This window comes from Rana temporaria, chromosome 1 (genome assembly GCF_905171775.1).
Source record: "Rana temporaria chromosome 1, aRanTem1.1, whole genome shotgun sequence".
Lineage (NCBI taxonomy): Eukaryota > Metazoa > Chordata > Amphibia > Anura > Ranidae > Rana > Rana temporaria.
The window spans coordinates 60,311,211-60,332,984 of NC_053489.1; the positions used below are offsets into that span (position 1 = coordinate 60,311,211).

The 21,774-nt window shown below is 43.3% G+C and overlaps 1 protein-coding gene across 2 annotated transcripts in view; it reads left to right on the plus strand.

Moving 5' to 3' along the window:
- Positions 1 to 21,774, plus strand: part of WDR70 (WD repeat domain 70) — a 422,360-nt gene that overhangs the window by 207,803 nt on the left and 192,783 nt on the right. For both annotated transcript variants that reach the window (XM_040338525.1, XM_040338517.1), the window contains exon 10: positions 5,929 to 6,103. In XM_040338525.1, the coding sequence (XP_040194459.1) occupies positions 5,929 to 6,103 (175 nt within the window). The remainder of the gene's footprint in view (positions 1 to 5,928; positions 6,104 to 21,774) is intronic.

The following is a 21,774-nucleotide window of genomic DNA, read 5'->3' on the forward strand; positions in this document are numbered from 1 at the left end:
CGTAACGCTGAGGGTGCAGTTCTCAGGAGGGCGTAACGCTGAGGGTGCAGTTCTCAGGAGGGCATAATGCTGAGGGTGCAGTTCTCAGGAGGGCATAACGCAGAGGGTGCAGGTCTCAGGTGGGCATAACGCAGTGGGTGCAGGGTTTTAGAAGTGCATAGAGCAGAGCTTAGGAGTGCATAATTCAGAGGGTGCAGAAGAAAGGGATGCGTAATGCAGGACACAGGTGCGAATATTGTAAAGAATGCTGGAGTCAGGAGTTGGTAACGCAGAACGCAGAGGGTCAGGAGTGTATACCACATCGAAAGTGGGGGTTAGAATTGCATAATGCACAGGCCACGGTACAGAATACCGCCAAAAATGACCTTTTCCCCAGTACAATTCCCAACCCCCCCATTCCCAAGCCAGTATTCCCCACAGTACAGATCTTCGCCAACAGCTCTAAATCGCCATCCCCAGACCGCCCCCTATGTACAGCTCCCAACCCTCGTTACAGTCTCCCCTTTTTTTGTTTCCTTACTACGATTGCACCAACACTTTACACATGCCCTATACACTGAGTACAGGTCAAAAGATCACCAATGTAAAAAGCCTATAATTTTCTATACATATTTGTGAAGATTCTCATTTATCCAGGTCATGATATATCTAGAAGTCAGACACCGTCAACTGGACTTATTCTGTAATTCTGGAGATGTTTCATAGTATATCCAGGTCACTTTTTCAGCCCTAAAGAATTTTTGGGGCCTACCCCAGCATTTATATCCAGGGGTCACACAGTAACCAAAGGATGGTGTGGTTCCACAAATTTTACACCTCCTCCTAGTTTAGTTCTTGGACAGTCAGCGGCTACAGCTCAGTTGGGCAGAAGAAAGGGAAGCGTAATGCAGGACACAGGTGCGAATATTGTAAAGAATGCTGGAGTCAGGAGTTGGTAACGCAGAACGCAGAGGTCAGGAGTGTATACCACATAGAAAGTGGGGGTTAGAATTGCATAATGCACAGGCCACGGTACAGAATACCGCCAAAAATTACCTCCTTTTCCCAGCACAAATCCCAACCCCCCCATTCCCAAGCCAGTGATCCCCACAGTACAGATCTTCACCAACAGCTCTAAATCGCCATCCCAAGACCGCCCCCTATGTACAGCCCCCAACCCTCGTTACAGTCTCCCCTTTCTTTGTTTCCTTACTACGATTGCACCAAAACTTTACACATGCCCTATACACTGAGCAAGCAAATCAAAGGAAGCCATCAGTATACAGTATGTTATTAGCTTGACTACACAAAATATAGGTCGTATTACTGGCTAATATATGTATTACACTGAAATTAGCAGAGTTTTAGCATTAGTTTTGTGACATTGTGGGAATGTTGGCTCTACAGATTTATAATTTTAAAAAAAGCACGTCATGTCTACTGTGTTTCTTTAATGCATTTACAACCTTGAGTCATGTCAAAACCAGACGTGACGGGCTGCCACGGTAACGTGTGGGTTTTCTTCAGGCCTTTCACATTAAATTTACTCTAACATTTCCTAGACTGTCCATTGAACAAGAAAATGTCCATGTTGTTAATTAGGGTAATAGTTTTAATGGGACTGCAAAGAAAACACTATTAGTAATAATTACCACTCTGAGAGATTGATGACTGTGCACACAATTCTCCTTATGAACCCACCATGGAATCCGTTCCAGGAGCCATGATGAATGCTGTGAAGGAGGAATAACCATGATCACAGGGTGTGATACAATGCAGGGTCTGCGGCTACATGTTCACACACCCGCTGTACTTCTAGCAGACGTGAGAACAGCCGTGTTACTATGGGACGTGGTGGCGTGCTGCTGGAACAGTAGGAGACGCTGGACATTTGGAAGACAAATGAGCAGGAATGTTACTTCACTGGTCTGGTTCATGCTTCTGTCAGTAATGTGTTTCTCTTATTCTGGAGAGATGACTTTGTGGAAATTTGCCTAAAAAAGACAATAAACCTCAAACATTAAAACGGTTTATAAAAAGACCTATGGACAACTCTTCTACATATTTTGTAGAAATGACCAGAGCTAATAGAACCTTGAAGAGCACTTTTCGTGTTCAAGTTAGAGTGGGAATCCTCCTTGCCCATCGGTGAGACGACGCTATCTATAGCTGCCCCCTCTTTACAATATCATGCCACGATCCTACCCATTTACTATAACTAGGTGAGAGTGATTGGGACCATAGCTGTTCCCTCTCTTTTCTATGTTCTCCATTATGTCTATTACCCTATTATTATAGCTTTTCTCTTTTTATTATAGATACCCATACACTGTGTATCTGCTCCTGATGAGTGTTTAAGTGAACACGAAACGCGTAGAGCCGTTTAATGATCATATGTCAGTGTATATGTTCAATATTTACTCTCCAATATTCTACGTTAATGAACCATTATATTATTATATTTTTCATATGCTACCACTACAAAGCCGGTTTACATATACTGGATTTATTATTATGGCTATCAACCTTAGACAATTATATACTATCATGTACTCTCTAGATTTTTATGTACTTAGACCTATAACCACTATGCATTACCATTCTGTACCATTATGTAACTTCTAGATTGTGACTATTTTAACCCTTTAGCACCATTATACCATCCTATTTTGTATATGTTATGCCTCCTTTGTTTTATTAAAAATATTTTTACTATATATATTGGTCATAATTCAGTAATGTGCTTCATTTAAAGTCCCACCCTTAGTTGTTCTATTCAAGGATGCAGTTATGTTTTGGAAAGCAGCAACCGTTTTTTGAGTTCATCATGAGTAATCGGTTGTGGTTTAAACCGTTTAAGGTGAACTTCTCCTAAACATTCCATTAAATACTTGAGTCTAGCTATGTAGAACTTACAAGTTTATATATCACTACAGGGAGGAGGCGGAGTGGGGACGTTGGTCTATTAGGAGGTAGAATAACGTTAAGGACAGAAGATCCAACCTTGTTCCTCTGAACAGTAGCTGTTGGCAGTTACTGGTGACACCAACAGATCTGGGACATTTGTATGAGTTACAGTAATCAAAAAAAGGAGCTGGAAGCCTGAAAGAATGTTGGTCATATAGTAGAATGTCTGTAGGACTTACCATTCACACAAGCGTTTCGCAATACGAGCACTGTATTTTTAAAACTTAACTCGGTTTGCGAGTTGTCTCGCAAAACGAGCACGATTCAGGCCAAATCGGTGTGCAGTACCGCATTTGGCCTGAAGTGGGGGGGCCGGAGCCGAACATCGCTAATTGGCGCTGTTCAGAAATGCACGGAAAGGACCGAGGACCGCATGGCTGACCCTGGTAAAAATCTTTCCGAGGTTTGCCGAGATCAGCCGAGGTGTCCTCGGGTCTTTTCGCCCATTTCCAAGGCTCTTCGGAGCCCCCATGCCTCTGGCCACATGCGGTATTCCATGCCATTGAAGTCAATGCGGAACAAATTTGTTTTTGTTTCCATTGACTTCAATGGGGAAACTTGCTTTGAAATGCAAGTACTTTGGATTACGAGCATTCTCCTGGAACGGATTATGCTCGTAATCCGAGGTTCCACTGTATTTGGCTTCTAGGAGCAGAATTTGTTTTAGTGTGCATGGAGCCTGAAAGCGTATCCAGAAGTAAAAATTTAATATATTGCAACTTACATGTCCTTGGATGTGCATGCATTTCTTCAGACTTTTTCCCTTTATTTTCACTCTGTAATTCTGTAACTAGCACACTTCCTTTCCCTGTTGCCACTTAGGCAGAGCTTCAAAAATGTCTGCCTTTTGTTTACCTCCATTTCATAGGGATAAGATTAGTAGTTTACAAGACAAGTTTGTTTTTGCTTTCTGTCAGGGTGCATTCACATCTAAGCATATCGTTTTCAGGTGGAAAGTTGTGCGATTTTTGCCCTGATTTTGGCACAATTTTGTACAGGTCAAAAGATCACCAATGTAAAAAGCAGTTCAAAGCCTAAAATCTGCTTAAAAAGAAGCTCATGTACTTTTTTGAGCTTCAGGCAACAGAATGCTCAGATGTGAACAGGGGCCATTTCAATGAATGGGATTTTGCTTGTTGGGTGTTTTGGAACTTTTGAGATGCGTGTTTTACGAGCTGAAAACGCTCAGGTGTGAATGGGCCCTTAAGCTCACAGGAAGTGACAAGGACACTTAATCTCTGGAAAGATCATCTGGTATTTTCTATACAGATTCGTGAAGGTTCTCATTTATCCAGGTCATGCTATATCTAGAAGTCAGACACCGTCAACTGGACTTATTCTGTAATTCTGGAGATATTTCATAGTATATCCAGGTCACTCTTTCAGCCCTTAAGAATTTTTGGGGCCTACCCCAGCATTTATATCCAGGGGTCACACAGTAACCAAATTTCACACCTCCTCCTAGTTTAGTTCTTGGACGGTCAGCGGCTACAGCGCAGTTGGCCAGTTCTGGGAGGGCGTCATATGACCTCCTCCTGTGATTGTGACCCCCCCCCCCCTGCTTGATGTGTATTTAAGACACAGCTGATCACAGCAGCTCTTTAACATGTGGTTAGCTGTGTCCAGTCACTGCTGATCACGATGTAAACACACTTGCTGGTTATTGGCATTCCTTTCATCACGCTATCATAGCGTGAGGAGAGAGCATTCCTCTTGTCTCAAAGTGTTGAGACAAGCTGCCGTTACATTGCCTTGATAAAGTATTCATACCCCTTGAAATCTTTCACATTTTGTTATGTTACAACCAAAAACTTTTGCATTTCATTGGGATTTTATGCGTATACCGCGCACCCCTAAAGTTGCCCCCGAAATTCCTGTAAAAAAAAATGTTGTATGATTTCATTACTTACAGTTTTGGTGTCTTCCCAGCGTCCATCGTCCGGTCCGGCGTCCGTCTGCGCTCACGCTCTGTGACGTTTATGCGTGAGCACGAGCGAAGCCGAGCCTGGCCGAATGTACCCGAGTGTACTGCACTCGGTATATGTCGCCGCAGGATTTCAAACTGAGCGCGGGAAGCGGCTATCGGCATATATCGCGCACCCACGATTTTCCCCTTATTTTAAGGGGAAAATAGTGCGCGATTTACGCCGATAAATACGGTAATTGTGAAGTGGAAGGAAAATGGTTTTCAATTTTTTTTGCAAATAAATATCTGAAAAGTGTGGCGTGCATTTTGTATTCAACCCCTTTGCTCTGTTACCCCTAACTAACCAATTGCCTTCAGAAGTCATCTAATTAGTAAATAGAGTCCACCTGTGTGTAATTTAAGCTCCGTATAAATACAGCTGTTCTGTGAAGCCCTCAGAGATTTGTTGGAGGACCTTAGTGAACAAACAGCCTCATGAAGGCCAAGGAAAACACCAGACAGGTCAGGGCATTGTATGGAAGTTTAAAGCAGGGTTAGGTTATAAAAAAAAAAATATCCCAAGCTTTTAACATCTCACAGAGCACTGTTCAATCCATTATCCGAAAATAGAAAGAGTATGGCACAACTGCAAACCTACCAAAACATGGCCGTCCACCTAAACTGACAGGCCGGGCAAGGAGAGCATTAATCAGAGAAGCAGCCAAGAGGCCCATGGTAACTCTGGAGGAGCTGCAGAGATCCACAGCTCAGGTGGGAGAATCTGTCCACAGGACAACTATTAGCCGTGCTCTCCACAAATCTGTGCTTTATGAAAGAGTGGCAAGAAGAGACATTGTTGAAAGAAAGCCTTAAGAAGTCCTGTTTGCAGTTTGTGAGAAGCCATGTGGGGGAAGCCATGTGGAAAAATTAGCTCTGGTCAGATGAGAACAAAATGGAACTTTTTGGCTTAAAAGCAAAACGTCCTTTAGATGCTATAATAGTAATACAAATAATGCCTGTTGGTCTCCTATATTTAATTAATTTTAATTTTAATCTTTTTTTTGTTTTTATATTAGCACTGTGCGGACGTGGGACATGTCCAGTGATAAGAAGCATAAAAGCATCTTTAAACCAAGATCTGCGCAGGGAAAACGCGTGATCCCAACATGTGCCACCTACAATAGAGATGGCAAGTTGATAGCTGCAGGATGCCAGGACGGCAGCATACAGATCTGGGACAGAAATATGAGCGTATGTAGAAAAATATTATACTCTTTTGCTCATGTATATGTTTTCATTGTTATATTTTTGTTGGCTTTAGGAAAGACTTTAACCACTTCAGCCCCGGGCCAACGACTGGGACACTTTTTGCGAAATCGGCACTGCGTTTCTTTAACTGACAATTGCGCTGTCGTGCGACGTGGCACCCGAACAAAATTAATGTCCTTTTTTTTCCACAAATAGAGCTTTCTTTTGGTGGTATTTGATCACCTCTGCATTTTTTATTTTTTTTTGCGCTATAAACAGAAATAGAGCGACAATTTTGAAAAACATTTTTTTTACTTTTTGCTATAATAAATATCCCTCAAAAATATATATAAAAAAAATAAAATTTCTGCAGTTTAGGCCGATACGCATTCTTCTACATATTTTTCATAAAAAAAAAAAAGCAATAAGCGTTTATTGATTGGTTTGCGCAAAAGTTATAAAGTCTCCAAAATAAGGGATAGTTTTATAGCATTTTTATAAAAAAAATATTTTTTTTTACTAGTAATGGCGGCGATCTGCGATTTTTTTATCGGTACTGCGTCCTTATGGCAGACACATCGGACACTTTTGAAACATTTTTGGGACCATTGGCATTTTTATAGCGATCAGTGCTATAAAAATGCATTGATTACTGTAAAAAGTGTCACTTGCAGGGAAGGGGTGAACACTAGGGGCGATCAAGGGTTTAATTATGTTCCCTCATTGTGTTCAAACTGAAGGGGGTGTGGGACTGACTAGAGGAAATGACAGATCGCGGTTCATACATTGTATGAACAGACGATCAGTAATTTTTCCCCCTGAAAGAACCCGGGAGCTCCCCGTTCTCGCTCTGTCACGAGCGATCGCGGGTGCCCGGCGGTGATCGCGCCCGCCGGGCACTCGCATCGGGGGCGTGCCAACTCTAAACCAGAATTACACTTAATTACACTTACACTTAAAGTCCAACTCTAGACCATAATTGTTTTTCATGTGAACTTCTAATATATGGCCTATGCAACAAAATTGGTATCTTTTTGTACTGTGATAGCAGTGGCGAAGCTAGACATTCTTTCACCCGGGGCAAAGACTCAGTTTGGCGCCCCCACCCCCCCAGAGGGAAGTTCTCCATCCATTCACTCCCAGCCCCCTTGCCCAGAGAGGGTAGCCTAATAAATACATAGATAAGGTATAGGATGGTAATAATAATAAAAGTTTTGTTAATAGAGATTTCAAGCCCCACTTCTGTAGTGGATTAGGATGGGGGCCACCAGAAAATAAGAAGTGAGCCAAGAAGCTGTTTTTTTTAAGGCTTGCTTCTGTGTGCTCTCCTTCCTTCCCGGCAGTACTTCTCCCAATCCGCTGTGGGGGGTGAAGCTTGAAATCTCCACATAAAGCACTGCTGCTTTTTTTGTGGCGGCTAGGGCTGCTACCTTTTATTTAAACCAATTCTGAACACATTAGCGGCACACAACATTTTTGTAGTATACACTATAGGATTGTAGAAGACCTGGGACACCTTTGGGCGCCCCAACGAGAGCAACAATGTGGAATGTGTAGCGTACCAAATTGCATTAAACGTTAGAGGGGCTTAAAGGAGCATGGTTGTATAAAAAAAGCATTCTTGTACCCCTAAAATATACTAAGAATTCTAAAACAAATAACACTGTAAAAATATGAACTTGGCCTACCTTATAAGTTGTGTATCAATCAGTAGAGCAGTGGATGGTGTGTGGAAAGTGTCAGTTGGGTAGTGGATGGTGCATGGACAGTGTCAATACGGCACTGGACAGTGTCCATACGGCAGGGGATGGTATCAGTAGAGCAGTGGAAGGGGTCAGTAGGGGAGAGGATGGTGTCAGTAGAGCAGTGGACGATATCCGTAGGGCAGAGGTTTGTGTCAGTAGGGGAGGGGACAGTATCAGAAGAGCAGTGAACGGTGTCAGTAAAGTAGAGTTTGGTGTCAGTAGGGCAGAACGGGGGCAGTAAGTCAGTGAACCGTGTCAGTAGAGCAGTGCATTTTGACAGTAGGGCAGAGGATGGTGTCAGTAGGGCATTGGACAGTGTGGGTAGTTTTTTTATTTTTATTATTTGTATTTTATTTTTACAATTTTTTTTTCCATTTTTTTTTGGAACCAGTTAAGGGGATTTAGTGAAATATCAGGGGTCTAAACAGACCCCTGATGTCTCACATTTAAGACCAAAAGAAATTAAGGACACAGGTTTTTTCAATTCCTTTCTCTGCAGCCTCAGCTGAATGAATGGGAAGTTCTCTGTGCGGAAGGACAAATTTCAAATATTGATGACGCAGCTAAGTCTCTAGCTGATCCCAACCTCCCTTTACTATGGAACAACACAATTAAATACCTTGGTATTTACATTTCATCATTCTCTTCCGATTACTATACATTAAATCTAGCCCCATTGATACAAGCTATGAAGAATAGACTAAAGGCGTAGGCTCCCCTTATCCCTGATCAGGCGAATCAATTTATTTAAGATTAAACTTTTGCCCGTATTTCTGTATGTTTTCTCAGACATTCCCCCGATTATGGATACCCAAAAGAGTGTTTCGCCTCATTAATACCTCTTTTACCACCTTTCTGTGGGGCCAGGGTCAGCCTAGTTGATGGTATTGCAAAGACCCTGGAGGGAAGGAGGTCTGGCTTGTCTTGACCTCCATAAATACTTCCTGGCTGCTATGTTGTTGCACACACATAATTGGTTAATTTCCGATGAGTCCATATCGGCTGTGGTGCTGGAGGCAGCCTGTCTGGGTTCTATGAGGCATTGCGGAACCTGATCTATCATGGGCCCTGTGTACCTTTTCCCCTGACGATGGCTATGAAGGCTGTTGTGAAAGCATGGCTAGTAGCTAATTCTCTACGCCCTGTACCCCCTGGACATATTTCACCACATAATCCTCTTTGGTTTAATCCAAATCTGTCTGAGTTTAATACCTGGTCCCAGTCTGTGGGCACTCAAAGGTATTAAATATGTGGACCAAATATGTTCTGGGGGCCAACTACAAACCTTTGATGAGCTAAAACAAAAATACAACCTCCTTAACTCACATCTGTTTTGCTTTCTGCAACTTAGGCATGCCTTCAATACTCAATTTGAGCATTCCCACGTAGGTCTGTATACATCGACTCTCCAAGATTTGCCAAGCCCTTGTCCAGCATTTATAAAACATTACTTCCCAACGTGCACATGGTACTAGAAGCTCTAAAAGCTAAATGGGTGAGGGAATTCCCCGAAATGGACACCGAAGAGTGGGAAGACCTATGGGAGTGTTCCTTTTCGCAACTTGTCTCAGCCAGGGACAGACTGGTCCAGTTCAAAATTATGCATAGAGTGTATTTTACACCCATGGCTTTCTCCCTGGTGTGGAGTGTCGTGCCTGCCCCCTCCCTTGAACTACAGGAGAGTCAGGGCGCGCTCTACGTTGCAGATAGAGAAAGGAGCTGTGTGTTAGTGGGCATCCTGACTCTCCAGTAGTCCAAGGGAGGGGGCGAGCATGACACTCCACACCAGGGAGAAAGCCTCGCATTACTGTGTGGAGTTACAGACAGAAGAACAGGAAGTGAGGATTTCTCAGAAGAAATAAGAACATTTTAAAAGCAAAATGGAAGGATGAGGTAAGTGAAGGAGGACTGCACTAAGGTAAAAGAAGCTATTTAGGTAAAAAAATTACCTTTACAACCCCTTTAACTTATGGAAACCTCTGGTCATTTCTGCCCTGCCATTATACAAAACCACTGTCTACAGGTTGTGTCAAGAAATTTCATAAAGTGTGAAACATTTGGGTGGAATCCGCTTATACTACTGCTGATTCTTCGGATGACTAGTTAACACTTGGATAGGTAATTAACGGTATAAATTGTTGTACATCTCGACATTTATGTTTCATTAGAGAGAGTATTTCCTGACACATAAGATACGGGAGAGTGCGTATTTTTAGAAATTCCAGAGTTGGCTCTGTAGGATGTTTGAGAGGGACAGTGGCCAATAAGAATCCTAGTATTTCGGCCCTGTGCGGGCGGTTAGAGCATACCAACTTTTCAATAGTTTAGAGTGCCTTGATTTTAGCTAGGTTGTTTTTATTGTGTTTTTTGTTTCTGTTTTGTTTTTGAGACTGGGTATGCCCAATAGGCTCTATTATGTTCTGTTAACTTTGAAACCTACAATAAAAATCATTTAAAAAAAAAAAATGCTAACAATTTAAAATTAAAGGGTTAAATCAGGGGTTGACAAATTTGCTTGGAATCTAGGAGCCAGCTAAAAAAGTTAGGAGCCAGAAAACGCGCCCCGTCCCGACGAGCTTGCGCGCAGAAGCGAACACATACGTGAGCAGCGACCGCATATGTAAACGGTGTTCAAACCACACATGTGAGGTATCGCCGTGATTGGTAGAGCGAGAGCAATAATTCTAGCCCTTGACGTCCTCTGTAACTCAAAACATGCAACCTGTAGAGTTTTTTAAACGTCGCCTATGGAGATTTTAAAGGGTAAAAGTTTGTCGCCATTCCACGAGCGGACGTAATTTTGAAGCGTGACATGTTGGGTATCAATTTACTCGGCGTAACATTATCTTTCATAATATAAAAAAAAATGGGGACAACTTTACTGTTGTCTTATTTCTTTATTAAAAAAAGTGTAATTTTTTCCCAAAAAAGTGCGCTTGTAAGACCTCTGCGCAAATACGGCGTGACAGAAAGTATTGCAATGATCGCCATTTTATTCTCTAGGGTGTTAGGATAAAAAATATATATAATGTTTGGGGGTTCTAATTAGAGGGAAGAAGATGGCAGTAATACCAACGGCCACCACCAGATGGTGCCAGCTTACACATCTGGTGGTAATAACTTGTAATACCAACGGCTCACCACCAGATGGCGCCAGCTCACAAAAAAAAGTCGCCAGGACCCTACTTCTAGTCGCCATGGCGACCTAGCGACCGGGATTTGTCGAGCCCTGGCTTAATTTTTTTTTTTAAATGTCCAACTCTATTAATAGGTTTTAACAGTTAGGCCCCTTTCACACTGGGGCAGGAGCCGCGGTGGCGGTATAGCGCCACTAAAAATTGTGGCGCTATACCGTCGGATTTGCGCTGTACCACCTGAAAAACTTCTCAGTGTAAAAGGGGTCTTACAGCAAGTTTTGTTTTCCCCCACTAAAAAGGTTTAACCGTTTTTCTACCAGGGCAATTTTTCAAACACATACTTAAATCTGCATTTTTTTTCTCTAGAAAAATTACTTTTTTTTTTTACTTTTATTAAGGTTTTTATTTTTTACAAAATTCATCATAGGAAACATCCCCTCCATATCCCAACCCCAATTACTTTAAAAGCCTCATGTAGCTATATGTGTTCTGAAAACAGAGTTCCTGTAGAATAAAATGGCGGAATTTGCCATTTCTAATGTTGCACAATATTTATGTAACTGTTTGTCAAATGCATATTTTCAGGAAATATACTAAAATGATTTTTAGTGCAAAAAACACAATGTACGGTAATAACAACATTTTGGTAAAATATAAAAGATGGGGTTTGAGTCACGCAAATTGATAACAAACAATGGAAACCATAATTGTTTATAGGTGACGCTTACAGTGTTACTAAACCCACAACAGTAAAACCAGTCTGTATATGCAGTAAAGCATGCTTGTTGTTCTCACTGTGGAACCTAGGGTGTTAATCCTGCTCATTATTTAAAAGGCTGTTTGATCCTGTCTTCTCTGGTCTTCCCTTCTTCCACAGTCACCAATCCATATCCTGATAGAACAGAGCCTACACATGCTCAGTTTGGTGTGTATTGCCAGAGAGTTGTTTGTTTCTTGGGAGATTACATGTGATCAACAGGGGTCATGCAGCCTCATTGGGCAATCGGAGGAGAATAAAAACTCCTCCAACAAGCTTTAATGAGACACTGATAGAAGTCACAAGGCTGCTATATACTGCTGATGAGAAAAGGTATTTAGCAGTTTATATTTACTAACACTATTGCATTTCCATGTTCTGTGTACTGTGGGAGACCAGATATAGTGAATGCAGGGTCCTGCGTTTAGTAACACTTTAAAAAGCTTTTGCAGCTTATCGGTTAGAGTGAACCGTGAATTATGGTCATAGAATTTGACTGAGGTACTTCACTTGGTCCATTTGGCCGAAACCAGCCGGACCCCTTTCTCTGGAGGGTCTGCCGAAACAGACCCATCCAAGTACTATGTGGGGCTCCCCCGAAGGGAGACCCCATGAAAGAGGGCAGACTAAGCCAGAAGACCATGTCCACCCCCTCCCAAGACGTTCAGGGCAGGCCCAAGGACCTACACCCTACTAATCACACAGTGACAAAACGTGTAACAACCAACAAAAAAAATCATAAAAGTGACGCACACGGGGATAAATAAAAAGAAAGTGGGGAGAAGTGAAAGTGACCATCGTGCAATACGGTGGCCGGCCCTTCGGCCAGGAATCAAAGATTACAGGTGTGAAAAAAGTGTGTATGGTGAAGTGACCAAGGTGCCAATACTCGAAGTGCTCCTCAACACTTGTGCAAGTATGGCACCCCTGGACTGCTACTCCAGGGGCACATTTTTACCACAGACTTTTCTCTCAACCCTGACCAACAGCCCAGACCATGCAGCATCCACCCCAGTCAGAAAGGTATGGAGCTCTGAGAGATTGGGACTCCTATTATCAAACAACACAGTGCTAGGAATGACGACTGTCGCCTGTTACAAGGAGTAAGTCTGGCTGGAGAGCCTTGTTGTTCCTAATAAAACCATATGTGTGAGATATTAAAGCGGAGCTCCACCCTAAAGTGGAACGCCCACTGATCGGAACCTTCCCCCCCTCCGGTGTCACATTTGACACCTTTCAGGGGGGAGGGGGGTGCAGATGCCTGTCTAAAGACAGATATTTGCACCCACTTCTGGCCACAGTCTGCAGGAAGACTGCGGGCAGGACGTCACCTCCCGTCCTCCCCCCGTTGTGCTCTGGGAACACTCGGCTCCCAGAGCACAGCGGGAGCCAATCAGCAGGCGCAGCACAACTCGCACATGCGCCATAGGGAACCGGGCAGGGAAGCCGGAGTGCTTCACTTCCTGGTTCCCTCACCAAGGATGGCGGAGGGGGGGCAGCAGAGTGACGAGCGATCGCTCGTCCTCTGCTACGGACGGCGCTGGACTCCAGGACAGGTAAGTGTGTCAATATTAAAAGTCAGCAGCTGCAGTATTTGTAGCTGCTGACTTTAAATTTTTTTTTTGTTTAGCGGACATCCTCTTTAAGAAATAATAAGGAAAAAAAGAGGGGAGAAGCGACCCAGGGAGGGGCGTGAATTGTAAGAGAGAGGAAAAAAGTAAAGGGGGGGGAAAACAAGGGAGGAATAAAAGAGAGAGAGTCATGGAAGGGCGGAAGGGCTGCTGAGGAGACATTCATGGGAAGAAATAATTTATAGACGGAGGTTGGGTGACCAATGTGTAGATGCCTTAACCCATCTCATGGTTAGGTTGCGTGTTACGATGGTCTTGCCGGGGTCGATTGCATATCTGTAAGGGTGTCTGAAGTGGAGGAGCGGAGCCAGATGGACCACAGTACCTTGTATTTATCAAAGGTGTCGTTGTCTAGTGCCAACATCTCTTCCATTCTTATAGTGTCGTTCATAATCGAGACCCATCGTGACAAAGGAGGAGGAGTGGTAGTTCTTTTAATATGATGGGATGAGCTGTCTCGCTGAAGACATAAAAAAACAGAGGAGGTTCCGTTTCTGCAAAGTGAAAGACCCATGGAGTATCGAGAGGAGGGCAAACTTTGGGAAAAGGCGATAGCGTTTTTTCATAAATATTATTATAGCATTCAAATGCCTGAGTCCAGAAGGGACGGAAACACAGGTTTTTAGATGCATGGGGGTCCCAGTAAGAATGACCACCCGCAATAGTGTGAACCAAGCTTGAATATTAATAGTCCTGTCAGAATCTCCAAGTGTTCTTTTAAGCTCGATTCACACTAATTCACGCACTGCTCTTTAAACCCTTGGGGCTGCCATTCATTCTCGCATCTATAAATATGGCGCGTTTGTGGGTGTGGGAACCGCTGGGAACTTTTTTCAACTTGAAACGCAGGTATAGCAGACCATTCAAATGAATGGGCTGCTGTGCCCACACAAACGGGGCTTGCGGAGCCTTAATAGTGTAAATCGTGACTCCGCGGACCGTTTTAATCGGACATGTCTCCTGGGAGCTTTTGGTCTTATGTGTGTACACACCATCAGACCAAAATCCCCGCGGACAGAGAACGCGGTGACGTAGAAGACACCGACGTTCTCAAACACGGAAGTGCAATGCTTCCATGCATGCGTCGAATCAATTCGACGCATGCGCGGGATTTTGTTCCGCTGGTTAGACGTACTAACGGACAGGTTTCCAGCGGACAAGTTTCTAAGCATGCTAAGAAACTTTTGTCCGCTGGAAACCTGTCTGCTAGGCCAGGAAACCTGTCCGATAGGCCGTACACACGACCGAACATGTCCGATGAAACTGGTCCGCGGACCAGTTTCATCGGACATGTTCGGTCGTGTGTACGGGGCCTGACACTTTTTGTGGTGGTGTAAAAACACTTATATTGCGTCCACCAGTTGCATTTCTGCATTGTCACTTGAGTGGCTGTGCCAAATCTCTCTCTGTGCAGGCTTCGTCTACTGTCATCATAATGTCAACATTAGGACATGACAGCTATTTCTGAAATACGATGTTTTACCAAATTAAAAGTTATCCAGCTAGGGTTCAGATCTTCGTTTAAGAGATTTAGCCTATGGAATTAAACCAAAACAAAATAAACATTTTGAATGAACCAATCCTAAAATATTCACCACTAGTTGTTCTCCAAAAGGTTTTATGTTGAATTGGATGTTTGGAGTCAGTATAATAAAAACAGAAGATTTGCATCATGGAAAACCGGGGCGAGCCTAGGGAGGAAAGGATGGGTGTCATATAGCCAGTACTGTCCAAGACTGTAAAGTCTGCTAGTCTTCATCAGGATGGGCAGAGTAGATGTGGGGGCCAACTCCTTTCTCAGAAGCTGCTTCTTATCCTCTCCCTGAGCTCACGTTCGTATATACATCCCTGACATATTGCTTTTTTTATGGCACGTAGAAGACCACCGTATGATTTTATGAAGTTTTAAGTGTTTAGCATTCTAACTTACGTCAGTGGTTTTTCCATTCATTTCTATCAGATGGCCAGAAGATCTGCCAGACCTCTCATGTCTTATTGTGTGCATACGCAGAGTGCCTATAAAATGCCATTCACAACGTGTGCTGGCTTCACTTGTAAAAGCCTTCTGCCACACCAGGAACCTGCCGATAGGAGCTGAGGTGTTAATTGTTGCTGTAAATGTCTTTGCTTGTTAAAAGAACATTGCAACTCGTTCATCTTTACAACTGGTCCCTCACTTTATGTGTCTATTTAACCTTGTGAGAGTATTATTTATAAAAAGGGGACTAAAAATGTTCTGCCTTTGATAAACAGTTTCCATATAAATCCTTCTATGGCATTATAGAATGCTATACTAGGAGCGCAGGTCTCAATATTTAAGGTTAACTCCAGTCAAACCTATAAATTTAGCATAGAAATACTGGGGGCATGCTATAATCAGCTTGTGGCTTTTATAATAACCTTGGCTTTCTGTATACCAGGCCCACACCTGTTGGCTTCCCAATTCATCCCAAAGGTGTTCTGTAGGGATGAGGTCAGAGTTTTTTGTAGGACACTTGCGTTCCTTCACACAATACCATCAAACCATGTCTGTATGGAGCTGGATTTTTGAACAGGGGCACAGTCCTCATGGGACAGAACAGCACCTTCCCAAAACTGTTGCCACAGTGCTCACAGTTGATTAACCACTTAAAGCGGGAGTTCACCCATAAAACAATTTTTCCCCTTAGATGGATGCTCATTTTGTCTAGGGGAATTGGCTAGTTGTTTTAAAATATGAGCTGTACTTACTGTTTTCGAGATGCATCTTCTCCATCGCTTCCAGGTATGGGTCTTCGGGAGTGGGCGTTCCTTCTTGATTGACAGTCTTCCGAGAGGCTTCCGACGGTCGCATCCATCGCGTCACTAGTAGCCGAAAGAAGCCGAACGTCGGTGCGGCTCTATACTGCGCCTGCGCACCGACGTTCGGCTTCTTTCGGAAAATCGTGACGCGATGGTTGCGACCGTCGGAAGCCTCTCGGAAGACTGTCAATCAAAATAGGAACGCCCAGTCCCGCAGCCCATACCCGGAAGCGGCGGAGAAGATGCATCTCGTAAACGGTAAGTACAGCTCATATTTTAAAACAACTAGCCGATTCCCCTAGACAAAATGAGCATGAAGCTAAGGGTAAAAAGTGTTATGTACGGGTGAACCCCCGCTTTAAGCCCTGGACCATTTGGCTGGCCAAAGACCAGGCCACTTTTTGCGATTCGGCACTGCGTCGCTTTAACTGACAATTATGCGATCATGCGACGTGGCTCCCAAACAAAATTGATGTACTTTTTTCCCCACAAATAGAGCTTTCTTTTGGTGGTATTTGATGACCTCTGCTGTTTAAATTTTTTGCGCTATTAACAAAAATAGAGCGACAATTTTGGGGAAAAAAGCAATATTTTGTACTTTTTGCTATAATAAATATCCCCAATTTTTTTTAAAAAAGAGAATTTTTTTCTCAGTTTAGGCACATTTTTGGGACCATTGTAATTTTTACAGCGATCAGTGCTATAAAAATGCACCAATTACTGTGAAAATTATACTGGCAGTGAAGGGGTTAACCACTAGGTGGCGTTGAAGGGGTTAAGTGTGCCCTAGGGAGTGATTCTAACTGTTAGGGGGAGGAGCTACCAGTGACACATCACTGATCACTGTTCCCGATCACAGAGAACATTCTATCAGTGACATGTCACTAGGCAGAACAGGGAAATTGCCTTGTTTACAAAGGCATCCCCCTGTTATGCTTTTGCCGACTGCAATTGCGGGCCGTCCCGGAACATCGAGTTCCCGGGACCCGTGGGCGCACTCACGAGGCACGTGGCATGCGCCCGCTGGGCGGCAAATTTAAAGGGACGTACAGGTACACCCATTTGCCTGCCTGCCCGTGCCATTGTGCAGACATATATCTGCATGCGGCGGTCGCTATGTGGTTAAATGTGTTTGTATGTTGTAACATTGCCTTTAGTGAGCTTACCTGGCGCGCCCCTTCAATCAGACATCTTTTCTCTGTACCTACTTTCTAGTCTTCCCCATTCTTTCTTTCTTTTTTTTTTTTTTTTTTTTACCTCTTTTCTAGATGTCTTTTCTCCCTGTCTTCATCCATAGTAAAGTGGCAATATACTATGCCTAACCTAAGACTTTTTGCAGGGTTTTCCCTGCCTGGTAGGAACTCTCATGTTTCAGTATCTCTAATCCTACTTGGTCATCAGGTCTGATGTCTGCTCCTTGATCCCTCTGGACTTCCCCTGAGAGGCTGTCTGAGTGGACCCTTGAACTCATCACCTGTATCTGTCTTTGCCGCTTCTGGCTATTGAGCTTTCATATTTTTGTTTGCCTTGTCGAAGTGTTTCAGTAACATAGACTCCATCTAATAGTGGCTTCAAAAAGTATTCATACCCCTTGAAATTTTCCACATTTTGCCTTGTTACAGCCAAAAACTTAAATGTCTTAATTGGGATTTTAGGTGATAGACCGACACAAAGTGGCACAAAATTGGGAAGTGGAAGGAAAATGATAAATGGTTTTCAAATTTTTTACAAATAAATATGTTAAAGGTGTGCCGTGAATTTGTATTGAGCCCCCCTTAGTCAATACTTTGTAGAACCCCCTTTCACTGCAATTACAGCTGCAGGTCTTTTTGGGGATGTCTCTACCAGCTTTGCACATCTAGAAAGTGACATTTTTGCCCATTCTTCTTTGCAAAATATCTCAAGCTTTGTCAGATTGGACGAAGAGCGTCTGAACAGCAATTTTCAAGTCTTGCCACAGATTCTCAATTCGATTTAGGTCTGGACTTTGAATGGGCCATTCTAACACTTGAATATGCTTTTATCTAAACCATTCATATGTAGCTCTGGCTGTATGTTTAGGGTTGTTGTCCTGCTGGAGGATGAACCTCCACCTCAGCCTCAAGTCTTTTGCAGACTCCAACAGGTTTTCTCCTAAGATTGCCCTGTATTTGGCTCCATCCATCTTTCCATCAACTCTGACCAGCTTCCCTGTCCCTGCTGAAGAAAAAAATCCCCACAACATGATGCTGCTACCACCATGTTTCACAGTGGGAATGGGTTTGGGGTGATGTGGTGTTCATTTTCTACCACACATAGCGATTTGCTTTTTAGGCCAAAATGTTCAATTTTGGTCTTATCTGACCAGAGCATTTTCTTCCACACGTTTGCTGTGTCCCCCACATGGCTTCTCGCAAACTGCAAACAGAAAATCTTTGGCTTTCTTTCAACAATGGGTTTCTTCTTGCCATTCTTCCATAAAGGCCAGATTTGTGGAATGTACGATTAATAGTGGTCCTGTGGACAGATTCACTCACCTGAGCTATGGATCTCTGCAGCTCCTCCAGAGTTACTATGGGCCATTTATCATTTTCCTTCCACGTCACAATTATGTGCCACTTTGTGTTGGTCTATCACATAAAATCCCAATAAAATACATTTACGTTTTTGGTTGTAACATGACAAAATGTGGAAAATTACAAGGGGTATGAATACTTTTTCAAGGCAATGTAGTAATAATTATCTGTACATGGTTCATGCTGCAAGACAGTCTGTGTCCAGTAATGTATGGATTTAACCAACACACAGCCATTCAATACTATTGGCGGCTGTATGCAGCAACTGTGTATTCCAGGAGCGGAACTACGCCTACAGATTCCATTGTATGCCCAAAAGCACCCTTGTGCAAGAGACCTTAAACCAGTGATGGTCAACTTTATTCAAATGGGGGGCCTCAAGTGCAACCCCCAACACCACCAAGAGGCCACACATAAAATTCACTGAATATTCATTACCAGAGACAGCAGGCACTCAACATGATTTATTTAAAGACTAATGGCATGATACAAAAGATGGTCAGAGACTGCAGGAATAATACAAGAGATGGGCAGGGACTGCAGATATTATAGAAGAGATGATCAGAGACTGTGGGCATGATGCACGTGATGCCCACAGTCTCTGACCGTCTAACAAGAGATAGTCAGAGACTGTGGGTATTAAACTAGAGATGGTCAAAGACTGTGGGCATGATGCAAGAGATTATCAGATTCTGCAGGCATGCTACTAGAGATGTTCAGAGACTGTGGATATGCTACTAGAGGTGGTCATAGACTGTGGGCATCAAACAAGAGGTGGTTTTAGACTGTGGGCATCAAACAAGAGATGACCATAGACTGTGGGCATCAAACAAGAGGTGGTCATAGACTGTGGGCATCAAACAAGAGATGGTCATAGACTGTGGGCATCAAACAAGAGATGGTCATAGACTGTGGGCATCAAACAAGAGATGGTCATAGACTGTGGGCATCAAACAAGAGATGGTCATAGACTGTGGGCATCAAACAAGAGATGGTCATAGACTGTGGGCATCAAACAAGAGATGGTCATAGACTGTGGGCATCAAACAAGAGATGGTCATAGACTGTGGGCATCAAACAAGAGATGGTCATAGACTGTGGGCATCAAACAAGAGATGGTCATAGACTGTGGGCATCAAACAAGAGATGGTCATAGACTGTGGGCATCAAACAAGAGATGGTCATAGACTGTGGGCATCAAACGAGATGGTCATAGACTGTGGGCATCAAACAAGAGATGGTCATAGACTGTGGGCATCAAACAAGAGATGGTCATAGACTGTGGGCATCAAACAAGAGATGGTCATAGACTGTGGGCATCAAACAAGAGATGGTCATAGACTGTGGGCATCAAACAAGAGATGGTCATAGACTGTGGGCATCAAACAAGAGATGGTCATAGACTGTGGGCATCAAACAAGAGATGGTCATAGACTGTGGGCATCAAACAAGAGATGGTCATAGACTGTGGGCATCAAACGAGATGGTCATAGACTGTGGGCATCAAACAAGAGATGGTCATAGACTGTGGGCATCAAACAAGAGATGGTCATAGACTGTGGGCATCAAACAAGAGATGGTCATAGACTGTGGGCATCAAACAAGAGATGGTCATAGACTGTGGGCATCAAACAAGAGATGGTCATAGACTGTGGGCATCAAACAAGAGATGGTCAAAGACTGTGAACATCAAACAAGAGATAGTCAGAGACTCTGGACATGCTACTAGATGTAGTCGTAGACGGTAGGTACAAAACAAGAGATGGTCAGAGACTGTGGGCACCAAGCAAGAGATGGTCAGTGACTGCGGGCATGATGCAAGAGATGGTCAGAGACTGTGGACATGCTGCAGAAGATACTTAAAGTGGAGTTCCACCCACAATTTCACTTTTTAAATATTAATACCCCTGTAATACACAAGCTTAATGTAGTCTAGTAAAGTTAGTCTGTAAACTAAGGTCCGTTTTGTTAGGTTGTTGGAGCATTTAGTTAGTTTATAATCTAGAAATAGACCGTGGCCATCTTAAGTGTGGGCATCATGAAGCCAGACTGTATGACTTCCTGGATTTCAGCCTTGCAGATCTCGCACATGCTCAGTGCTGCACAAGCGATGTAATAGGTTTCAGTCAGGTTTCCATAGCAATGGGAGTGTCAGAGGAAGTTGCCGCCCCTTCTCTATGCAAATAGGCCATTTGCAAGGACTACTGGGATACATAATGCCTATCCCAGAAACCCTTGCGAATAGCCTTGTGACTTAATAGCCTAGGTTAATAAGGAGGAGGAAGTAATGATGGACTACAAAATAAAGGTATTTAAAAGCAACAAAATAAATAAAAAGTGTCCATTCTGAACACTATGAGATTAGGGCATGCAGCACAGACAAACATAAAAAAATGGGTGGAACTCCACTTTAAGAGACTGTGAACGTGATATAGGAGTTGGAGACTAGGAACATATTTCAAGAGAGCCGTAGACTTGGGGACACATCACACAAGCCTGCTAGAGATGACTGCTATAACGGAGCAATAGGGAAACACAGATTAGTGTCTGCAGGTGCCTCGAATGCCACACAAAAAGTGCAAAAGAGCCGCAGGTTGGGCACCAGGGCCTTAAATATTTTGCATACATGTATTTGAAGCGTACATTTGGCTTTTTGAATGGATTTTAGAATTTTAATATGTATTTTCAAGCCTTGTATATAAATGATAATCATTGTTTGGGAAAATATAGAGCAGCACACATCCCTGCAGTTTCCAGACACTGCAGCAGTCGCTCACAATACACGGCACTGTATTAAACAGAAGGTTTTAATGTAGTGGAACACTTCTGTCTGTGCCAAGGAGAATGACAAACATGGTAAGCATGTCATCCTTTGTATTGGTGGATCGGTACACTCCTGATGCGGCTGGTCCCGTTAGAGGGAGGCCGCGTATTACTGAAGCCGCCATCCCAGTCTCGGCACTCCCTGCTGTGTGTATATATAGAACCCTGACACAAAATATAACCAGACTGTTTGGACAAACTTGGCTCTTGACCAGACCTACAAATCCATCTTCCCGCGTCTTCTG